General features: G+C 38.8%; 1 protein-coding gene and 1 pseudogene across 2 annotated transcripts in view; both read right to left on the reverse strand.

The window, feature by feature from the left end:
- The window catches only part of Iswi (Imitation SWI), a 304,965-nt gene that overhangs the window by 246,315 nt on the left and 33,891 nt on the right, over window positions 1-24,759 (reverse strand). For both annotated transcript variants that reach the window (XM_068225541.1, XM_068225540.1), the window contains exon 3: window positions 21,094-21,156. In XM_068225541.1, coding sequence (XP_068081642.1) covers window positions 21,094-21,156 — 63 coding nt within the window. The remainder of the gene's footprint in view (window positions 1-21,093; window positions 21,157-24,759) is intronic.
- On the reverse strand, window positions 10,734-11,528 carry LOC136858848 (uncharacterized; annotated as a pseudogene).

Genomic DNA, 24,759 nt, shown 5'->3' on the forward strand with positions numbered 1-24,759 from the left:
GTTGTATATTACGTCACCATAGTCGAAGATGGGTAGAATTAAGCTTTGAATAAGTAACTTTCTCGTATTTAGAGGGAGGAGATCCCGTAAACGTTTAAGAGAGTGCAAAGAAAAGAATACTCGTTGGCATATTTTCGTCGTGTGCTCCGTCCAGTTTAAGTACTTATCAAAAATGAGGCCAAGGTTTTTTACTGTTTCGTTTATTTGTATTGGTGTTGCGTGGAATAGGATTGGGGGAATTTTAACACTTTTCAGTTTGGTATGATTACTTTTGGATCCAATTATGATTGCTTGCGATTTGAATGGATTGACTTTAAGAGAATTATTTTTAGTCCAGTCTTTTATATTTTCCAGGTCATCGTTTAGTTTGTCAATGTCTAGTTGGATGTCTTTCGGGTTTGTTTGTATATAAAGTTGAATATCGTCTGCGAAGAAATGGTATTTACACGTTTTTATATGTTCTGGTAGGTCATTTAAGTACAGTGAAAATAGCAGTGGCGCTAGAACACTGCCCTGAACTACGCCAACTTCAGTTTGTTGCCAGTGTGACACTTTCGTACCTGCTGAAACGCACTGCTGCCGCCCAATTAAATAAGAGTGCAGCCACGTCAGTGCGCTTGAAGAAAATTTTTGTGCTTGTAGTTTAGCTAATAATATTTCTCTGTCTACACAGTCAAATGCTTTACTTAGGTCTAAAAGTACAAGGATAGTCATTTGTCCGTTGTCCATGCCTGCTTGAATGTCATTTGTAACTTTTAGTAGTGCTGTAGTTGTGCTGTGGTTAGGTCTAAATCCTGACTGGTATTTGTCGAGTAAATTGTGTTTGTTAATGTAATTTGTTATCTGCTTGTGAACGACCTTTTCTAATATTTTACTAAGACAAGGAAGTATGCAAATTGGTCGAAAGTCTTCGGGTTTTGTTGGATTATCGATTTTTCTTATCGGTCGTATTATGGCACTTTTCCATATATTGGGAAAGATTCCTGTCATGAGTGAGGTATTTATTATGTGTGTAATTGTTGGGAGAACAATTTCAGTGAGTCTTTTAATTAATGTCAAATTTATTCCGTCACATCCTGTAGCCTCTGACTTTATTTCATTAATTGCGTCTCTGGCGTCATTAAGAGTTACATGTGAAAAATAAAATTCTTCTCCATCGTGTTTTGTTTTCGTATGTAGTCTGTCGATTGTTTCCCTTTTAGTTCGTTCGTCTGTATGTGAATTTTGTGAGCAGAAAAATTGATTTAATTCGTCTAATGGCAAGTCAGTGTTGTTTTCGTCGGTTTTATTTTTTGTCAAACCAATGTTCCGAAGAATTTTCCAAACATTGCCAGAACTGTTATTTTTTAGGATTTCATGTGTGTGGCGTATCTTAGCATTCCTGATGGTCTGAGTTGTTGTGTTACGCAATTTTTTGTACTTTTCGAAATTTTCTGCGGTTGGATTTTTTCTATAATATTTGTAAGCTGCATTTCTTTCCTCCATTTTTAACCTTATGTCTTGCGTCAGCCAAGGTGATGGTTTTCGTTTCACTCGTGCAGTCCGTATGGGGGCGTGTTTGTCATACAGTCCTAAAAGTAGTTTGTTAAACAAGGTTATTTTATCGTTAATGTCTTGTACGAGTTGTATGTTGTGCCACGGTGTTTTGAGTGCGTCCTCAATGAACGCCTCTTCGTTTAGGCTTTTGAAGTCTCGATAGGAAATTAATTTAGGCTCATATTTGGGACATTTCAGTGAGTAAGTTGCGTAAATAAAGTCATGTTGGGAAAGTCCGGGAGCTGGCTGTTGTCCGTAAGTCTGTATTCTGTCAGTATTGTTTGTAATAATTAAATCCAGTAGTGTATGGGAAGTAGCTGTGTGGTGTGTAGGATTTAGGGGAAGGATCGTCATATTGAGTGAGGTAAGCATGCTTTTGAGTTGTCTAGATTCAGCAGAGTCACATTTTATCATGTCAGAATTAAAGTCGCCCATTAAAATAGCATGCTCATACCTGGGTAATAGGTCCTCCTTTTAAAATAAAGAAACATGTATATTTTGTTTTCAGAAAATGCCAATAGGAGGGGTGAAAAAGCGGTTGAATGCCTTTAATGAAGATACTTATATCTCAGAAACTGAAGATATTACACACCTGAAAATTGGTATTTGTGATCTCATTTAAAACTAAACACGTATTTTTTTTGTTTTGGAAAATCCAAATGGGGGTTAAACGGGAGTGACAAATTGGGGTGAATTTTTAGAAAGACTATAACTAGAGTATATCTCAGAAACGTAAAATGTTACAGACATAAAAATTGGTATTTGGAATCTCCTGTAAAAGTAAAGAAACAAAGGTATTTTGTTTTTGGAAACTCCACTCAAGGAGAACTAAAAAGTGGGTGAAATTTTAAAATGAGCATTTCTACAGTATATCTCAAAAACGTAACACGTTACAGAGTGAAAAATGGTACTTTTCATCTCTATTACAAATAAAGAAACATGTATTTTTGTTTTTTGAAAAACCACTTGGGTGGGGAAGGGTAAAAGTGACTGAAAATGGAGTTGAATTCTTTTAATTAGGATACTGATATCTCAAAAACTGAAGATGTTACAGTCATGAAATCTGGTATTTGAAACGTCCTTTAAAAGTATAGAAATACGTAGTTTTTGTTTTCGGAAATCCACTTAAAGAGGTGGAGGGAAATTGAAAAATTAGTTCAAATATTTGTATGAAGATACTATTATCTCAAAAACGAAAGATTAGACGTGAAAATTGGTATTTGGAATCTGCTTTAAAAGTAAAGAAACACGTATTCTCGGAGAATTCAATGAAAGGAGGGGGGGAGGTGAAAGAATTGAAAAATTAATTAATTGTATCCAATAAAAACCAAAGTTGTTACAGACGTGAAAATTGGTATTTAGATCTCCTTTAAAAACAAGAAAAACTCGTTTTTTTGGGGAAATCATCTAGGGGCAGGGGGGGGGGAGAAAGTTGAATTCCTTTTACAAGTACACATATCTCAAAAACTGAAGATGTTACAGTTGTGATAATTAGTACTTAGAAGATCCTTTACTATTAAAGAAACAAGTATTTTTTTGCCGGAATATTCACTTGGGGGGTGAGGGGGTGAGTGTGAAAGGAAGTGAAAAAAGTGAAATATTTTTATGGGGAGACTCATATCTCAAAACTGAAGGTAACAGGCATGAACTTCGTATTTGGAATCTCCTTTAAACATAAAGAAACACGCCTTCTTTATTCTTGGTGGTGGTGGTGGGGAGGGGTTGTAAATCAACCTAACGGCGGTGGGGTGAAAAAGAAGTTGAGGCCAATTGATTTTACTGTTCATAATGTACTTATTATGATCATAAACCGTTCATTTTTAGTCTTTACTGGGTTTGTTTTCAAGAGTAGATTCTCCTGGCATAGGAATAAAAATTTAAACACATTTGAAATAAACGATATGAATGAAATTGACTGTGCAATTGTTCACCTCTATAATAAGGTCAATAATGCATGGAAGTATATCATTTGTATCACCAGAAATCCCGCGCTCTTGCCTACGCGCGACAATGGTGCTGGTCACATTATCAGCAATGACAATGGCAGCAGATGTAATTTACTGCCGCGTAGCGGTCTTGCATCTTGCTGTAGAGTCCAGAAAATCAATAATAATAAATAAATAAATAAATAAATTAATTAATAATAATAATAATAATGTTCTGGACCGTCGTAAAAATGTGCAGACTGCGCTGGAAACGGGTCCTAGCCGGGTAATGACTACAAATGCAGTCCGGCCGTGGGTTCAGTACCGCCAAGGCATCCAAGATGACACCATGCCGGATCTCCTGAAGGATTTGATTCATATTAAAATTGCTTATAGGAAAAGATGTTAAAGATTTAGGGACCCAACTGACTGGGTGGAATACCTGGACCTAGCCTGGGAAGTACAAAATAGATTGCTGGAAAGAAAGATTAAAAAATGAGAGGAACTTTGCCGTAATCTCTCAGAAAACGAGTCAGATTGCGAATTTTGGAGGATTCTCTCAGAAAACGAGTCAGATCGCGAATTTCAGCGGATTATATATACAACATTAAGCATTCTATCATACCGTAGCGAAGCACGGGTATCTTGCTAGTAATGTAATATCTGAATTCTGAAGTCAGACCACTGCTGGAAACTATGCAGTTACCTTGTCACAACTGGTGATCATCAGCCAAGGACAGAAATAGAGTTATACACATTGGTGCCGGACATTTGTATTCTTTTTCCTTAGACTGCTCCCACGTAAATATGTTAATATAAATCTTAGTAATTATTTTTCCTAACATTTCTAATAGTGTAGTGTCAAAGTTTCATGTCGGACCACTACTGCTGGACACTGTTGTGTGCCTTACACAACTAGCAATCAACAACCAACGGCTGATAAGTTGTAATACACATTAATACCAAGTATTGTACCTTTGTCACAACTAATGATCAGCAGCCAACGGCTGATATTGTTTTACGCATTGGTGCCGACTACTTGTATCTTTTTCCTTAGACTGCTCCCATGTAAATATGTTAATATACATCTTTGCAATTACATTTCCTAACATTTCAAATAGTGTAGCGTCACAATTTCAAGTCGAACCTCTGCTGATGGACACTGTTATATGCCTTACACAACTAGTAATCAACAGCCATCGGCTGATATGTTGTTATTCATATTAATACCGAACATTGTTTTTCTCATTAGACTGCTCCTACTGTAAATATGTTAATATTAATCTTAGTAATTATAATTTAAATATAAATCAGATAGCTGATTTAACCTTGAGGAGGTACAGTGGCTGATGATGCCTTCTATGAAAGGCGAAACATGTCTCACATTCATATGGTAATAATGATATATTCCTAATTGTTTAAAATTTTAATGTATTGAATAGGTGATATTATTAATAAACTAACCAGCATCTTGCAATGTCAGCTTTTCCGTAATAATTTCCCCACTGACCGTAATCATGAGGTGAAGTCCGTAATAATCATGGACAATCTGTAATCCTTCGCACCTCTGAAACTGTTAATTTAAATTATAAATCATTATTATTTGCATAATTGCATGAATTGCATCGGAGATGAAATGTTCAGCTTGACCACTATGTAGTCGCAAATGGGAGGTCTGGATTAGCGTGGATTCGCATGCAAGCCTTCTATTCCGCATGACGTCACAAACCCATACGACAGTCCACATGTCCACAGCAATCGACTGGTAGGCCTAAGTCCACTGTTACGTGATTTGGAAGGAGCAATAGAACACTAGAATTTCAAAACACTCTTATGTCTCCTTCATGATAATAACACTAAAATAGTTCAATTTTGCAGTTAATGTTTACCTATCTGATATTTTTGTTAACGCCCTGAGGGAAATGAATTGAAATTCCTTTCATATTGAAGTTTTACGTAACATTTCCCGCCCAGCCACTCACTCTTGCCAATTGGCTGACAAAAATTTCTGGGGAGAACACTGAGTCACTGTTTGCACTGACACTGCAAGAAATATCATTCTAGGAGTTGAGAGTGAAGTTCAACAATTTTTGGTGTGCAGCCCAAACTCTACAATTAATTTTAAATAAAGGTATCAATGATGCTGCTATCGGAACATTACTTACGAAGTGCAGGAATGTAGTGGGAAATTTAAAACACAGCCCTTACCTAGAAAATCAGCTAGATAAAAAACAAAGAACAAGGCCTCGATGCTTGTAAATTAAAACAGGACGTAGTCACTCGATGGAATAGCACATTTCATGTTTGACAGCATTATGAAAGCTAAAAGGGGTATTATAGACGTCCTATCAACCCACTCTTCTAATATTAAACCTCTAACAACAATTGAATGGGAAATTATAGAAAAAATGATTGTGTCTCTTAAGGGGACACTATAGCGAAATTTCACTAATTTTGAGGAAAATACCAAAATTGGGTTTAGAACTCGACAAAATACCCCGACGTGTGCTCTTTCGAAAAATGCTTTTATTTTCTAAATGCTGCCATTTTTAAAGCCCACTGCGCCTCCTTTAAATGGTGCTGCGCTAGCATTTAACTGTCCCAAGCTCTACTGGACACTCCCCTCCAGTTGCTGCTTTCCCTTTCTTATGTCTCTCTCATTTGGATTTCAAATGTAATCTAAGAATTGAGTAGCAGATGTGGTATTCTGTATGACGTATTTTTAGAAATACTGCTAACATACCAGAGACTTGCATCAGATGCACTTATACGAAAGTGCACAAAAGGGAAGATACAAAATCCAAATGAGAGCCATCACAGTGTTCTTTGGAATAAATGTCCAAAAGAAATATTTGTTACTAAGAATAAACTTCAGTTTGGTATTGTGAGTGCTGTAAGTGGGTTCGATATGGGGTGTGTCAAAACACATGAAGTCCTTCAGTACAGTCCACCAGAGGGAAGCGAGTACCAACATCTGTTGTGGACATCAGTCAGCACCGAGACGAAAGGCGCATACAGCAAAGCAGGAAAAGGAGCTCAGGTGAAAGCAAAGAGCTAAGGAAAAAGAATAATGTGATGAAAATATCACTGGAATACAGAAGAAAAGTCCGAAGGGCATACTTATTGTGCTGGACAGTTCTAAAGTGAGTGAAGTTGCATAGATTTTTATTTTGCATTTCATGGCTTAGCAAAATCTTCACGATTTCTTTCAGAAAAATAATCCCTTATCATGCAATTTTTGTCTGATGTAGGTGAAATTTTACAAAGCAGTAGATAGTTGGTGAATAAATGTCAGTGTGCATATTGATGTTCAAGGTGATTCAATTCCTTCTTTTGACCTACCAAATTTTGCGTTGTACACATATTTTTTAAAAATTAAACATAACATTTAAAAAAATTCTACATGCCAATATATTTCTCAAACAACAAACTGTGATAATGATGTTTGTTGGCATAACTATACAGCATATTTGTGCAAAATCTGGTGCCAAATGGAAAAATATTGTGATGCAAGGGACATTTTTTAACGATGTTGGTAAAAGGAAAGTAAAAAAAATTCCTACTCAAAAACTTGTATAGGTACAATATTGAAAGTTGATTGCATTACTATATCTGAGGAGTTACACCTCAGAAAAAAAAATTGGTAACAATTTATTGAAAAATATAGAAAGAAATTTCACTATAGTGTCCCCTTAAGTGATGCTTAGAAATGTCAGACCTCGTTGGTGGCAGAAAGTATCTGACGGGCAGTGTTGTATTGCCTGCAGTACCACACTTGAAATTATCTTTACGTTGCTCCGATGTTGATCCTGCGTACATAGCTAACAAATCTACTAATTCACACTTGTCAATGTTTGTCCAATCCTTGTCTTGATTCTCTATGGGGTCGGGTATGAGGTGAGATAAATCTGTCGTGGCAGGTTTTTATGACCGGAAGCCCTTTCTGACTTAAACTTCATCAGAGGAGTTAATGAGATGAAATGAATGTCATGGTATATGATAGGAAGAAGGGAGAGGGGTGAAACACGGTGCCGGAACATAGCCTACTCCTACTGAATACCACCAAGGGGTCTGCTCAAGGCTTGACGTCCCCAGCCATCCAGCAAGATATAGCAGATATCCCGGATTCAGAAGGTCAATTGGACTGTATCGCGATTGATCTGTCTAAGGCATTTGATAGGGTAGATCATGGGAGAGTACTGGCAAAAATGAGTGCAACTGGAGTTGACAAAAGAGTGACTGAATGGGTTGCTGCGTTTCTAGAAAATAGAACTCAGAGAATTAGGTGAAGCTTTATCTGTTCCTGTAAAAATTAAGAGGGGAATTCCTCAAGGCAGTATTATTGGACCTTTATGTTTTCTTATATATATCAATGATATGTGTAAAGAAGTTGAATCACAGATAAGGCTTTTCGCAAATGATGTTATTCCGTACAGAGTAATAAATAAGTTACCAGATTGTGAGCAACTGCAAAATGACCTCGATAATGTTGCGAGATGGACAGTAAGCAATGGTATGATGATAAACGGGGATAAAAGTCAGGTTGTGAGTTTCACGAATAGGAAAAGCCCTCTCAGTTTTAATTACTGCGTTGATGGGGTGAAGGTTCCCTCTGGGGATCATTGTAAATACCTAGGTATTAATATAAGGAAAGATCTTCATTGGGGTAATCACATGAACGGAATTGTAAATAAAGGGTACAGTACTCTGCACATGGTTATGAGAGTATTTAGGGGTTGTAGTAAGGATGTAAAGGAGAGAGCATATTTGTCTCTGGTGAGACCCCAACTAGAGTATGGTTCCAGTGTATGGGACCCTTACCATGATTATTTGATTCAGGAACTGGAAAAAATCCAAAGAAAAACAGCTAGATTTGTTCTGGGCGATTTCCGACAAAAGAGTAGCGTTACAAAAATGTTGCAAAGTTTGGGCTGGGAAGACTTGCGAGAAAGGAGAAGGGCTGCTCGACTAAGTGGTACGTATTACATGTTATAAATCTCATATTATGTTCCGTATTGAAATGTACTTAAAATCAAATAATAATATTAGACTAAAAATTCCACCTGTTCAATACATAAGTGCTTTTTATTTAAATTTAAGATATAGTTCTTAAGATATTACATACAGGGACATGTTTCACCCATGTTGAGGGCATCATCAGCCTAAAAATCTCAAACCTAAAAGAAAGATCAGGATCATGATTGTTTTTATACTTAAGTACAATTACTTAAGTACTTAGGTACAATTTGTATAGATTTTTGCGAATGTCTTGTTTTTTAAAATGTGGTAACAAGTGGTTAGTTAGAAGTTTAAAAATAATACGTAATTGGTAAAATTCAGCGCAATTTTGTCCTGATGTTCCTTCAGCAATTTCTAAGCCTCCTAAAGAATGGACAGTGGATGAAACTGAACGAAGCAGCAGTTCTCCAGATTATGAACCTGGACCCTCGTATTCAAACACCAATCCAAATTTTCCTGATCCGTACCTCAGTTATTTCACAATCTTAACTAAATGATCTAGTCAGAGACCTCAATATTTTCTGAAGTTCAAGCGGAATTATTAGGTTCTCGTCTCCAAGGGTGGAATTTATTACCAGATGCTGTTAAGGTGTCAAATAGTAAACGCCAACAATCGCTGACCCCCTTGTCGTATCCCGGCCAACAGGTGAGACGCCGAGCGGTGAGTGGAATCACCTGATGGCTAACAACAGTACTAAAAACGAAAGGGATATAAGATGGTAATTTATTGGCATTAGGTAAGTTGGTTCTTAAGAGTTGAAACTCATATGATTTCCTATATATGTGCATATATTGACAGATGATGTACAAAGAATATACACGTACAATTGAAGTCGGTCACGTAATGTGACGTACTGGAACTACCCTTCCTCAGAACGGCTACTCCAAGTAAATGCAAGTGGACTCTAAAACATTAGAGTACCACTGAAATGCTAAGCGATGTGGTGTCTCAAAGAGATTCCTCAAGCTTTAAGTTGCCAACTAAGATAAAACCCAGAAGAACCAGGGCTTAAGTCAAGAATCAAAGTACGAATGATGAATACCAAGTGTTAGTACCACCGTTCAATTTGATCTACTAAGAAATATTCTAAGTAGCGAGACCGCTTGGAGAATCGATCACAATTCCCTGACGTGAGCGGAAGGCAAGGCTTCCAAGGCGAAGACTAATGCAATAAGATGCTTGTTCCTTCCATTATATAAGTATTTAAAGGGACTAGCAAGTGATATTAGGGTCTCCCTTCCTCTTAGATAAAGCCTTACTGGCTTACCATTGGTGCTACCACCTCCCCCATGTATCACAATTCCCACGCTATGCACGTGGCAATATTTTTTTTTTTTTTTTGCTAGGGGCTTTACGTCGCACCGACACAGATAGGTCTTATGGCGACGATGGGATAGGAAAGGCCTAGGAGTTGGAAGGAAGCGGCCGTGGCCTTAATTAAGGTACAGCCCCAGCATTTGCCTGGTGTGAAAATGGGAAACCACGGAAAACCATCTTCAGGGCTGCCGATAGTGGGATTCGAACCTACTATCTCCCGGATGCAAGCTCACAGCCGCGCGCCTCTACGATGGCAATATTTATTAACATGAACTTGACTTCTCGCCCTTAACCCTATGCTCATAAAATAACTCCCCCATTTCTAATACTTGCCATCATAAACATGACTCTGCGTCCCATTTCACTTAGTTGAGTCGCCCATTAATTTTAAGTATGGGATCCTTCAAACTACCCCCTTTCTTGCCATCTCCAGACGACAGGCCGTGACTATTTAGATTTGTCCGTATCTACTTCCTCGTAAGACCTCTTGACCTCACACAACTCTGTTTTTAACTTCATTCTTTATCACCCCAACACATGGCTGCTCAGACAGCACGACCAATGATTGAGTTACCAAAATGATCACTATGTACTACTTATGTAATGCTACTTGATGCAGGTTCGTGTCCCTAGACACGACAAACTCCCACCTGTTAGTAATGAGTTAACTCCCCGCAAAGATGTAGAAGGCCTTCCGCAAGATTGGAAGGAGTCACAACCCAAACAAGATTCATCTAAGAATAGTAGTATTGTTACACAATGGGAATACAGGGTTTTTCAAAAAGGACTTTACAACTTTGACAGTTCATAGTTATTTATTCATTTTATTTACAGAAATGGTTTTGGTGTCATCTTGACTGACAATAGATCAAGTTTTACCGAAACAGGTTGAATGTGACCTCCATCGGTCATGGAGCACACACCCCTTCTAAAGTCTATTTCTTGCCAAACTTGCTGTAGCATGTCAGGCGTGACCCGTTCAACTGCGATGCAAATTCTACGTCTGAGTTCTGGTAGAGAAGCCGGTAAGGGTGGAACAAACACTGTATCCTTGATGAATCCCCACAAGAAAAAGTCAAGAGGTGTCAGGTCTGGAGAGCGTGGGGGCCATGCAATTGGTGCACCTCGTCCACTCCACTTACCCGGAAAGCGTACATTCAGGAATTCACGGACGTCGGAGAGGTAGAGTGGCGGTGCGCAATCTTGCATGAAGTGTATGCTGAGTTCTTGGTCATCAGCGTCAATCTGCAGGATTAAAAAGTTTTCCAGCATATCTAAGTACACTATTCCATTGATAGTTTCCTCACTGAAAAAGAAAGGCCCGTAAACTTTGCTCTTGCTCAATGAACAAAACACGTTCAATTTTGGGCTATCATGTTCATGTTCTAGCACTTTCACTGGATTTTCACTGCCCCAGATCCTACCTACAGTTGTGTCTATTAACTTTACCACTTAAGTGAAAAGTTGACTCATCGCTAAAGATAATCTTTCCAATGAAATGTTAATCTTTTTCCAACTGATGTAACATGTCCACACAAAAGTCCTTATCTTATGGTGTCTTTTAGTTGCTGTGCCATTGTGATCTTGTATGGTTTGAGATGTAACCGTTTTCTCAACACACGCCAAATAGTCGTATGTGCGACGCCCATCTCTCGAGTAGCACGCCTTGTCAATTTTCGAGGACTGTGCTCAAAGTGTTGTCTCACTTGCTGTACGACATCGTCAGACATGTGGACAACCTGAGGATTTCTTATGGCTTAGCGAACATCCAGTTTGAATAAAGTACTTATGCCACTCATAAATAGTAAGCCTACTGGGAGAATCTTTACCATACTTTGTACGAAAATTACGTTGCACAGTTGTCGCCGACTTTGACTCTTCAACCCAAAACACACAGCGAGCGCGCTCGGGACCGGTGAAGACAGCCATCTTTGCTGCAACTGCCGCTAGCGCTTGCAGTGGTGCGATTCTGTACTAGCGTACCACACGAGTCAAAACTTGATCTATTGTCAGTCAAGATGACACCAAAACTGTGCCTGTAACTGAAATGAATAAATAACTATGATCTGTCAAAGTTGTAAAGTCCTTTTTGAATCACCCTGTATATACACATCAGTACACATTGCCTATTCTTTCACCATGAAGGAAACATGAAAATATGGATACTATATTAAAGTGATAAATTAAAAAAAAATATGGTTGGCAGATATGTGGAGACCTCCAAATGACTGGTATACTGTTACGCAGGCAGTCTGCATTTACCAAATTTTGTGATGTTTGGAACATCACAGCATGTGATAAATTATTGAACTGTCTAATTAATTGATAATATGTATATACTTAATCACTGATAGGTTATTTTTAAATTATTATGTATATATAGGGTTTTAATCATCCATTTCACATCATTTCACTTCTTTGTATCACGGCTATAACGTATTCTGAACGAACCACATATTGGGTAAAGTATTTCAACATCATTCATATTAATAGCTTGCAGTAAATTTTCCAATAGCCGTTGTGAGGTGACCAGAGTCAGCAGGCTAATTTCAGCCCATTTCCAGGAAAAGTACATCATCAAGGTTATGAGAGACTTTACCCTCTCCACCTTCTGAAGAGACAGTTGAAACATTATGAACGCCGACTTTTCGAAGTTCACTACCTGACACTTTGATTTCGCGGGAAAGTTCAGCCTATGTGAATGGACGTAATAAAGCAACATGATGGATTCACAGCAATACATAGAAGGGATGAGACCTCGAATCTTACTGGACCATGTGATATGGCTGATGGAGGGACACTTTTGAACCAATATACTTCGAAGACAAGAGCTGGAGAGGACATTCTTTTTCTTACTCTGAGACACTCTTGGAAGACACTCTTACTACGATTCTACGTCTGCACGCTGGAGAAGATTTTAACTTAGTTCACTTCGCATCTGAGTAGTATACTACTGAAAAGTTACTCTCATTGGGACCTGTTATCTCAATGACGAGAGGTAGTCAACGGGAGACCAGTTTTGACTAGTATAGGGGAGGAGAGCTTTTATTATGAACTTAGTTACGCTACTGTTCCGTAATACGGAAGAATACAAGTGTATTCTCTCCATGAACATAACTCATGGTGGTTTTGCATTTAAAATTAGGACTCATTACGACTTTATGTACGGAGTACAGTAGGAAGTGTTAAAGGCAGGAAAAGCATAAGTAGGACTGGAATCCCGCTACGAGAGATCCATCGATCATCAGCTTCAAGACAACAGAGTCTACAAATGGTGAGCTTATGGCATAAGTTACTGCAAGTCTTCGCGGAACAGTTCATTTTCTTAGACTTAATTTCATTCAATTTTTCTTTTGCTTCCGTAAGTTCAGATTTCGTTAATACGCCGTTACGTTTTCCATCCTAATAAATAGCTGTTTTAATTTGTATTTTCTGAAATGATTATTAATGATCCTTAAATTCCAGGTTAGTGTACTTAATGGTTAGAGTCCCGTCACCCTACCCCTGGGAGTTTTTTGAGTCTCATGACGTATTATTATTATTATTATTATTATTATTAATTATCAATTATCGTTTTCAAGCCATAAGCTTGAAGGCTGGTGCCCATGGGATATTGTTTATTGAGAAACAATGAGATATCATTTACTTACATTACTATTAAAGTGACCCGCACGTTATAATAATGCCACACGTCTGTGGGCTGAGTGGGTACGTCACAATTTTATTGCTTACTCTGCGAATGGGACAGCCGAGCAAAAGATAAACATTATAACACTGTGGATTAGCCCATATGAAAAAAACTTAACTCCTAGAGAGAAGAGTGTTACGAATCCTACTTGAGAAAGACAAGATTTTGTTACCACTATTGCATATAAAATTAGGGCTGATGAATTTTTTTTAAAGATTTGGGTAAACACTGAGGGTTATGGGTACTTGAGAAAAAAAAATTCTAAACTCAGCGATAGTAAGTTAGAAGAAGACTTATTTATTGGGCCGCAAATCCACAAGATCATTCATGATGACAACTTTGTGGAATTGCTAACAGAAAAAGAGAAATGTGCATACTAAGCTTTCAGCTGTAGTTTTCTTGGAAATGTGAAAACTGACAACTACAAGGAACTTATTAAGAAGTTGTTGAAGTGTTATCACCGCATGGGAAAAAATATATCCTTGGAAATTCACTTTTTTACATTCGCATTTGGACTTTTCCCTCCTAACTTTGGTGCAGTTAGTGATGAATTATTATTACAGACTATAAAGCTCATGTGAGATCCGTATTGATTGTTGAACTTACAAATTGTACAAACTTGTGTTTATTATCCTCCTAGTCAATACTCAACATTACATCCAATTAAGATGAAATTTTAAATAGTCATATTTCGACCCAGCATATCGTCGCTGCCGGAACAAAACCTCTTATGTGAAATATTTTAGCTTAGACGGTAATGTTCTGTCATCTAAGGTGCAATATTGTGTGAATGTGGTCATTCTCGCTCTTCATAATGTATGTGCTGCGGGTCAGTATACAGTAGAACCTGCTTTATACGTAACTCTGTTCTGCGTAATTCGTCTTTGTGCGTAATTTCCTTTAGGTCCCGGCAAAATGTAATTTAAAAGCGTGTTAATTAAACCTTATTTATACGTAATCTGTTTATACGTAATTCGCTGTTATACGTATTAATTGTCAGTGAAATATAACTGAGTTTTGCGAAATTGTAATGAGCACGTGCTTTTTTAAAAGAAACTACTGTATTTACGAAGTTTCCTATTTTTCAGCGTAGGCGTAAGTAGAGTGGTCGGGTTTCGGAGCTGAAACAGAAGACAAAGAGTTTCGCCGAGTGACATTGTTGACTTACTTACTGGCGGCTTAACAAAGGCCAACCGAGCAAGTCCTCTTCGCTCTCTATCTCGCGCCTCCTCTACCTTCGTCGTTTTTGACCTTCACAATGCCGCCAAAGATTAAGATACATTACAAGCAAAGTGAGCGGTTTCGGTGCGGAAACAAAAGAAAATACCGAAAATGTGTTTGAATATCAGAATTTCTTTCGTGGGAACAACGGAGAAGTAAAATGTCCATAGTGCTGGTATCTGGTGTTTACTGTTCAACAGTCGTTTTGTAATTCAGTTGCTTTTGATTAGCCATGGAGAACAGAAAAAGGAAAAGTTATACCCTAGATGAAAAAAGTAAAATGTATACGAGAGGTGAAAACAAAAACTGAAATTGCTTCAGATTTAGGGATTGCTTATACCACGCTATGTACGCTATTTTGGATGAGTTCTTAAAGCTGGCTTCAAAATCAGCAAATTGCAGCCGTCAGCAAGAAGGAAGGTACGTAGATTTGGAGAAAGCACTTTTCACATGGTTCCAGCAAATGTGGGCTGCAGCCCTACCAATTAGTGGCGACATGCTGAAGACAAAGGCGATAGATTTAGCTAAAATGATGAGTATCACTGCTGATTTCAAGGCTTCATCAGGATGGTTGCAAGGATTTAAAGATCGTCATGAAATCACGGGGAGAACAATTTGCGGTGACTCAAAAGCTGTGGACGACGTCGCAGTGCAACACTGGAAAGAAGAGGTTCTGTCAGGTATCGTAAGCGATGATCAGCCTCCAAACATTTACAATTGTGATGAGACCGGCCTATTCTACAATCTCCTTTCTAGTAAAACATTAGCTGAGAAAGGTGACTCATGGCATGGAGGGAAGGAAAGTAAAATTCGTGTAACAGTACTTCTCGCCACCAATGCAGATGTGTAACGTACTCCTGCCATAACCCTGCGATCTACGTTCTACAAGCTTCTCGAAACATCGTCGCATCTACGTCTCCACATACTTTGCAATATTTACATTTCTACTGGACTATATGCTTTCTACTGTTATTATCTATGCATTAATGGTTTAATCACATTTGGTGCTCACCCGTCTCTTCCTTCCGTGTCTCACTACGTACCGACTGCCATTCTGTGTTTACATTCTACGGTCTACGTCATCTGTTACGTCACCCAAAACTTCTCGAAGTTACTGGGCTTCCTTTCTTGGCATATATATAATGCACTGCCGCGCTCGTCTCACCAGCCTGGCATCGAATTGTATACAGTGTGTGTACGTGTGGAGGGGGCCACTGTTCTTGTGCGGCTTGCTGTGTTCAAACCCAAGTCATTTCCGTCCACCTGGAAACATCGTATCGTCGGGACACTGGGTGAGCAAACACTTCACTTCTAATTTTGCAAGAACTAAATTCACCCTTTCAGGCACCTGTCTGTTTATTCATTCTGCTTACTGAAGGCCTTATTTTGTGCCTAATCTGTTTCGATGTTATTTGGACTTAAAATTTTCATGACATAAAATGAAGATGAAAATCTAAAATTTGGACTAAGAGTGACCACCGTCAACACGATATGTTCAAACCTTTTAAATAGCATAGTAGCCGGTGGAAGAACTCTCTCTAAGTATTGCGCAGTAGGATTCCTGTTTTTCTTTCATCCTTGTTATTTTTCATCTTCCTCCTTTCCCTCCCGTCCCTCCTTTACTTGCATTATTAGAGTTTTGTAAAACACCCTGGAGGTGTTGGTTTTTTTTTTAAATCGTGGCCAATAATTATGGTTGTCATGCTAAAATGTTGCTTTCTGAAAAGTTTATCCTTGTTATCCTAAAAAGGAATGTTATGAGTCTACGGTATGCGTAAATCGTTCTAAAGTTTGTGAGAAGATTTGGGTAGCAGTTTCTTCCTTTGTTTTGATTGTTCGAACTCTGTGGTCTTTAATGAAAGTGGGAAAACGCATTACTGGACTTCATCTATGTTATCTCTTGGACTTTTTCAAATCCCATAATAATCTGTGTATGTAATTACAAAGCCAATTATCTAATATATTTCATTATCCGAATTGTTGAATGATGGTCCTTTTCTCATTTCTGGTACCTACCACGGAAACCTCTCCTATCCCCCCCCCCCCCCCCCTCAGGGTTGCTTCCTATCACTCTGCTCGTTACCATTTGTTTTACGCGGAATCTTGGCCTCATCAAACTTGTTAGGAGAATTGGCGACATATTTTCGCCTTTGCTTTGGAATCATCTTGTTTTCAAACAGCGCCGATGCAAATATACTATGCCGAAATAATATATGTTGCATAATTGCATTACAGATGAATCTGCCAAACTTCCTCCACTTGTGATAGGAAAATCGAAGGTGCGAAAACAAAATCTACGGAATATGAATCCAACAGAAATTCTTGGATAACTATTCTTCTAATGGAACAGTGGTTGGAAAAATTGGACATTAAAATGAAAAAGAAACAGAAGATTATCCTTCTTATGTATCGATGTGCAGCACATCCATTTCAAAGCGTTCTGGAGAATGTCAGAGTGGAATTTTTCCGTCCTAACTCTACCAGTGTTCTACAACCGCTTGATTTGTGCATCATTGCAAATTTCAAAGTGCATTATAGAAAAATGCTGGTTCAACATTTAATAACATTGAGTGATGCAGGAAATGAACCTTTCTCCATTAATTTGCTACAAGCCATGGACTTTATTTCGGCTGCCTGGAAGTAGGTGTCATCCTCCACAATCAGCAACTGTTTCCGCAAAACTGGTGGCTTACTAGAAGAGGCTGCCTCTATTGATGATTATGGGGACGAAGTTTTGTCTGGCAATGAGCTACCGCTACCGCAGGGTGTAGAATTTGAAACTTTGTGCATTTCTATGATAATCTGGCCTGTTTGTGGAGAACTACCTGATGAAGAGATTATTGCTGACGTATGCCAACAACGCGGTGGTGATGGACCAGCTACAAGCGATCGTGACAATGATAGGGATGGAGATAACGACTTGAATCTTGAAACACCTGAACTGAGTGAAGTGTTAAGTGCAATTGACGTGTGTAGGTGTTACTTCAGTGCGAAAAGTTGTAGTGAAAATGCTTTGAATTCATTACTAAGTTTGCAAACGTAGGTTTATACTCTTAATGCAAGAAAAGTGAAACAAGCCAACCTATCTGATTTCTCTAAGGCTGGACCAAGTTAAGAATAATATTTCCTGTCTTAATGTATTTATTATTTGCAAGGATTTACACATGTAGGTCTATTCCATTGGTTTTTCAGTAAATATGTGATGTATTACCAGCCCCGTGGTGTACGGGTAGCGTGCCTACCTCTTACCCGGAGGCCCCGGGTTCGATTCCACAAGTAGTATCTCCAAAAATATTATCACATAGGAGGTTTTGTCCCGGCAACGACGATATACAATACACTAAGAACATTAGATACACAATATTAAGTGCTTCTTAAAATGTTTTCCTTATAAAACATGATGAAAGTTTTAAAAAATTTGAAGTGGTGGTCGTTAAAACAGGTTTTGAGCTGGAGGCCTTTTTGTTGCGATATTCCCGTTGTCTCCTGATGCAGTTCAACTGATACCTGTGCACTGTTAAATTCAACTGTTAATTCAGTACAGTCAAGGTATACATTGGCCAAACATGCCGGTCCATAGGGACTCGCATCAAGGAACACCAAAGAAATACCCATCTCAACCAGCCAAACAAATCAGCAATAGCTGAGCACTCTCTATCGTTGGGTCACATAGTCATGTTCTTAAACACATTACCCACTACAGGTCCAGGATTATACAGAAAGCTGTGGAAATATGTAGAAATCCTAACAATTTCAGCAGGGACACTGGCTATCAATTAAGTAATACATGGTTGCCAGCCATTAAGGATTTACGTATGTAGTTCTCTTCCCTGTCCTATCACTACTCTTATTTCATTTCAGCATTTTGCAAATTCGTTCGTTCCTCATCACAAGATGTTTAATTCCAGGCTTGTGTCAGAATCATACTTTCATATGTGTGTACACCAGTTATACTCCTGCTCCCAAACCGATTCTGATGGAGCCATCAGCTTCTGCTTTGTATGCTAGTGCTGTACCGCATACAGTAAGCCATCTGGTGACGAATGAACGTACTTCTAATACTAACGTCTAAATTCAAACTTTCATTATTGGAGAAGTCTTCCTCTTCTGAAGACGCGGAGCAAAGTTCTCTGCGAAGCGTAAAAAGTTTCACCTTGTTTTCTTGACAAGGCATAAGCTCTAAAGCCCGTATCATGTCTACGGTATTTTCTAATTCCAACAGACTTAAAAATTATAATAGTTATTTTGTGGCTTGTGGCAAATATTTGCATTTACTTACTTCAAACGGCGCCGGCCCTGTGGTGTAGGGGTAGCGTGCCTCCCTCTCGCCCGGAGGCCCCGGGTTCAATTCCCGGCCAGGTCAGGGATTTTTCTCAAAACCTGAGAGCTGGTTCGAGGTCCACTCAGCCTACGTGATTAGAATTGAGGAGCTATCTGACGGCAAGATGGCGACCCCAGTCTGGAAAGCCCAGAATAACAGCCGAGAGGATGCGTCATGCAGACCACATGACCCCTCATAATCTGTAGGCCTTCGGGATGAGCAGCGGTCGCTGTGCAGGCCAAGGCCCTTTCAAGGGCGTTAAGTGCCATGGGGGGGGGGGGGGGGTACTTCAAACGGCATCATCTAACCTAGGTTTACCCTACACGTATTACGAAAACATATTTCCAGCTCCCTGTAGAGTAATGATAATATTTTCACTATAAATTTACATGAGAACAGCCTTTCTGAAATTTAACCAGATGTGAAAGTACATAACCTAACCCTTGAAACTAGCTATGCACACCACTGTATCTTGAGAAGTAGTATCACATTTTTATTTTATTTCATTTTATTTAATTTAATACTGTATGTCATTTGGGTATCATACATCTTGTACACTATCTCTTTAAATTTCATAGGGACTTCTCCGTTCCACATCAGGTTCCTTCCCTCCTCCATCCCCATAACACGTCCAAACCATCTCAATTTATACTTCTCCATCCTATTATTCGGTTTTTCTACCCCTATCACTTTTCTGACCTCAACATTTCTTACTCTGTCTCTCCTTGGCTTGCCTACCATACTCCTCAGGACCTTCATCTCACTGGCCTGAATTTTACTCGTGTTTCTTGCTGTCAAGGTCCAAGTCTCTGATGCATATGTTAATATAGGGCACTACATTCCTTTTAACTTTATTACGGCATTTAATACTGTATGTCATTTGGGTATCATACATCTTGAACATTATCTCTTTACATTTCATAGGAACTTCTCTGTTCCACATCAGATTCCTTACATTTTGATAGAACGTATTTCCCGCTTGTACACTTTTGATCTTCTTATCCAACCTTGCATCTTGCATTATTTCACTGCCCAAATATTTGAAGTATTCAACAACCTCAAGGCTTTGTTCCCTGATACTAATGATTCCTTTTACTTCTCTTGTCATCTCTATTGTTTTGCTCTTCTCTACACTGATTTTCATACCTTGTTTCTCAATATTATCACTTAAAGCCTCTAGTTGGATTTGTACTTCTGTATACTTGACTCCCCGGATCACTATATCATCGGCAAACAACATTTTCATATCCCGTCCATATCTCGCTTTCGTTTCCTTTAGAATGTAATCCACAATCATTATAAACATAAGTGGACACAACACACTTCCCTGTCTTAGTCTAGTTTGGTTTCTAAACCATTTGTTCTCTCTACTAGAGTCTGGACACAACTGAAACAATTCTTACACAATGCATTCACTAGTTCCCTTGATAGCCTTCCACATCCTTTTCTTTTTAGGGTTTCACATACCTTTTCTCTGTTAACACTATTGTATGCCTTCTCTAGATCAAGGAATATCATCACCAGATCTTTTCGATATTCCCACTGTTTTTCCATCAGTAATCTCACGGTAAACATAGGGCCTATCATTGACCTGCCTTATCAAAATCCATACTGCTCTTCTAAATTTCCCTCCACCCTTCCTCTCGCCCTCATATTATTCTCTCGAATATTTTTGCTACTTGTGACAACAACTCTACAGCTCAGCCAACAACTGTCAAAGATAGCCTAGGTGTCACTGAAGAGGCATACTAGGGAAGTGAGTGACAGTTTTCCGTTGCTTACATTAATGGGCCAGAAGCTGCTATTACATATCACTCTGCCAAGTCCACTGAAATGCATGCACCGACGATACTTTCACACCATTCATAACAGCGACTGGATGCATAAGGAATGGTATCACTAGCATCACTCGTACCTCGGTCACTTTCATACTGTCAAAACCAAGCATGAGACAGCTAAATGAAAGTAGTAAATTTATTCTAGCCCATACCAGAAGACATAGTGCACTGTAAACACTACATCCCACCAGCAAAGAGCACCGCAATAATATAAGAGGGCTACTTACTACTTTAGTTTCATAGTCTTCTGCCTTGTCTCTTGTCACTGATGTGTTTGCTGCAGCAGTGATCTGAAAATAGAAGAAAGAACACAAAATTAGGGAAATTATGCTATCCATCTGGAATCTGCAACATTCATAACATGTACAATTTCACAAGGTATGATGAAAAAGATGAAACATCTAATTTCACAAAAGAAAATAATAATAATAATAATAATAATAATAATAATAATAATAATAATAATAATAAAAATGGCGGTGAGTGAGAATAACTGTGTTTTTCCTCCGAGTTCTTTTAGGAGTTTGTGTCAAAACAAATAGTGTGCCCAAGAGAATATGGTGATGTCCATCTAGATAAAGCGATTCCAACTGAGGTGCTCCCACGGATGGAATATACCTCAGGTTTGAAACTGGTTGACTGCCATTCAAGAGTTTCATTTTCCTTCACTGGCAACTGCAAACCTCCCTTGAATTCTTGTAGCACTGGCTTTGATTTCAGTCTCGAGTAAATTATCTCCGTTTTCTACTCGGTCTACTTTAAGTTTGTTATTGACATTCTTACTGTTAGCTGGTGATGTGGAGATAAAACCGGGACCCACGATGGATAGTGCATTCTCAGTTTACCATCAGAATATCTGCTCTCTTAATCCTTTGGATGCTGACCCATAATAGGTCATCGTATGCATAGAAAACCAAGCATGTTTCAATGGATTTTGCATCACTGTTTAAAAAAATTAATACAACCTGTGACAAAGTTCAGTGAATAGTCCTGTACTATCAACACAGATGAACAACGCACAACAGTGACCTCACTGTCCTTCGAAATAGTCCCCTCCCATAACTATGCAAACTATGCGCTGCTGAGATCGGTGATACATGGCCTGGAAACTTTGCAAGAAGGCTTCCTTTGGAATGGTGTTCAAAAGCCTCATGTTGCATTGGATATCAGAAATATCGTCAAATCTCTTTCCTTTCAAAGCGAGTTTGAGTCGTGGGAGTAGGAAGAGGTCTGGAGGATTGAGATCTGGCGTGTATGGGGGATGTTCAAGTTGCACCACCCCCTTTTTTTGCCATGAACTGTTTGACGATATTGGCTGTGTGTGGGAGAGTGTTGTTGTCATAGACAAAAAACCATGAACCTTGTTGTGCACACTGGGGTCGTACCCTGCGTAGACGTTTCATGAAACGGGTCAAAATTTCAATGTACCATGCATCATTCAATGTTGTTCCCTCAGGTAGAAATTCCTTGTGGGTAATGCCTTGACTATTGAAAAAGGTGATGAGCATCATTTTCACGCGTGACTTTTCAGCTCTGACCTTTTTCCGACAAGGGGATCCCGGAGAATGCCATTCCATGCTTTGCCATTTCGTTACAGGGTCGTACCTGAGACACCAGGTTTCATCCTCAGTGACAATACAGTTCAAGGAATTTGGTGTCACACCTGCCATTTCAGCAAAATCCTGTGAAGCCTGATAAACGTGCCTTCTTCTGATTGTCAGTCAAGTGATGTGGCACAAGATGAAAACACATTTTCCTCTTCCCTAACTTCTGGGTAACGATTTGTCACACGGATTCATGGTTAATCTGCAGTTCATCCGCTATCATGCACACAGTTAATCGCCGATCGTTCGTGATTAATGTCCTCACTTTCTCAATGTTTTCGTCACTGACTGTGGTCGCCGGTCTTCCGCTACAGAGGTTGTCAGAAACACTTTCCCAGCCTCCTCAAAAACGAGCAAACCACTCGTACACATACTTCCAGGACAGCGCTTCATCTTCATAAGCACGTACCAGTATCGCAAGCATTCCTTTCGGTGTCTTGCCAAACTTAAAACAAAACTGTACATTGATCTTTTGGTCGCTCATGTTCCTGTTCGCAGTTCAGAACCAACGCACTAAACACGCACTGTGTCAAACAGGTCTTACATAGCACACACACAATGCTCAACTGAACAACGTTGGGGACAGGTGGTCAAAAACCTGCTGCTACGCTGGTGCAGTGTTGCTGGATCAACTGTTCTGACTTCATTCACCGAACTTTGTCATAGGTTGAAAAGGTCTCAGTTTAAAATATATGGAGGTAAAATTTGGTATGTGAGCTTGATATACTAGAAGGAATATAAAAATGTGACTTGCATTTCAATAGGAAAAAATCATGGAACACTGTACACAAAATTATAATAATTTTGTTATTATAAAAAGAAAAAACATTTGAAATGAAGTAGCACATTTACACTAAATCCAAGTGAAGATATTTAATCTCAATTCTTATCTGGGATCATATTTATGAATTTATTTCCAAAAACATGGAACATGTGGTGAGAAAGACACCAACAGTGTAACCTGTCAACGATTCGATATTTTATGTATTTAGGAGAGTAATAGTCATCATATGAGAGAGCAGTGCCTAGTAGCAGTATTTGTTACCATAGAACAATTCAGAAGATAAAAACATACAAAATCAACATCCATAATGAAATGAAAAATGTAAACAGCCTAATTTATTACAAAATCCTCCACCAGAACTTTATGATAAATTTCATGTGATCATATTGCACTTATGTTTTGGACGACAATCTGGATGAAGGCCTTTGCTACATTTGCAACACGCTGTTCTTGATCTACGCCTTTTTGATTTAGTACTACACACGCAACAGTTAGACTCCCTTTTTTCAGGAAGTTTTTGCACTTTAGTAGAAGTACCGGTACTTCCATTTACATCACTCAAGCTGCCAGATGAAACCACACCAGACTGCTTACGTACAAGCCACTCGCTTCCTAAAGTCTCAATGATTGACACCGTATAAGCCAGTTTTGACATGGAGTGTCGAACTCCTCCAAAATTCTCCTCATATAGGATGCAACTATTTAACACCCTCCTTGCAATAATGTTGAAAGTTACCTTCTTCCAATATTTTACAGTTTTCGATTCCCGGCAGGGTCGGGAATGTTAACTATAATTGGTTAATTTTGCTGGCACGGGGGCTGGGTGTATGCGTCGTCTTCATCATCATTTCATCCTCATCACGACGCGCAGGTCACCTACGGGCATGAAATCAAAAGACCTGCAACTGGCAAGCCGAACTTGTTCTCGGACACTCCTGGCACTAAAAGAAATACGACATTTCATTTCATTACTAGTACCAATCCCCCCCCCCACCTTTATTTATTATAATTACACAACACTTCTGGTACTGTAATTTCTTTTTGCTGACTATGGCATTAAGTTTTATCAGCAGTCCTACCTTCACTAGTCAGTATAAGGACAGGATTCCTCTAACTCTTCTTTCCCCTACAGCACATAGCTAACACATGCCCTGACCTGAAGCATTTTCTATCCCCAACACCAAACTTTTGTTTCAAATACTGAGGCAATCCTTTTCTGTTTCATCGTACAGTTCCTGTTATGAATGTCCCCATTTAATAAAATTCTTCACTAATGGCACTGACATAAAGAAATTGTCAACACATGGTATGCTTTCTGTAAATAATTTCCTATAGTGAGCAGGTTCAATACCACAAAGTACCTTAAAAAATGCTTTGCAATACTGTCTTTACCTTTTTGACATTTTGCACCTCTGTACCCATAAAATCCTAAGCAGTAATTCACTACTGATTCACATATCATCCAAAGTTTTATGCCCCACCAATGGTGGTGTTTATTTGGCAGG

Source organism: Anabrus simplex, chromosome 1 (assembly GCF_040414725.1).
Source record: "Anabrus simplex isolate iqAnaSimp1 chromosome 1, ASM4041472v1, whole genome shotgun sequence".
NCBI lineage: Eukaryota > Metazoa > Arthropoda > Insecta > Orthoptera > Tettigoniidae > Anabrus > Anabrus simplex.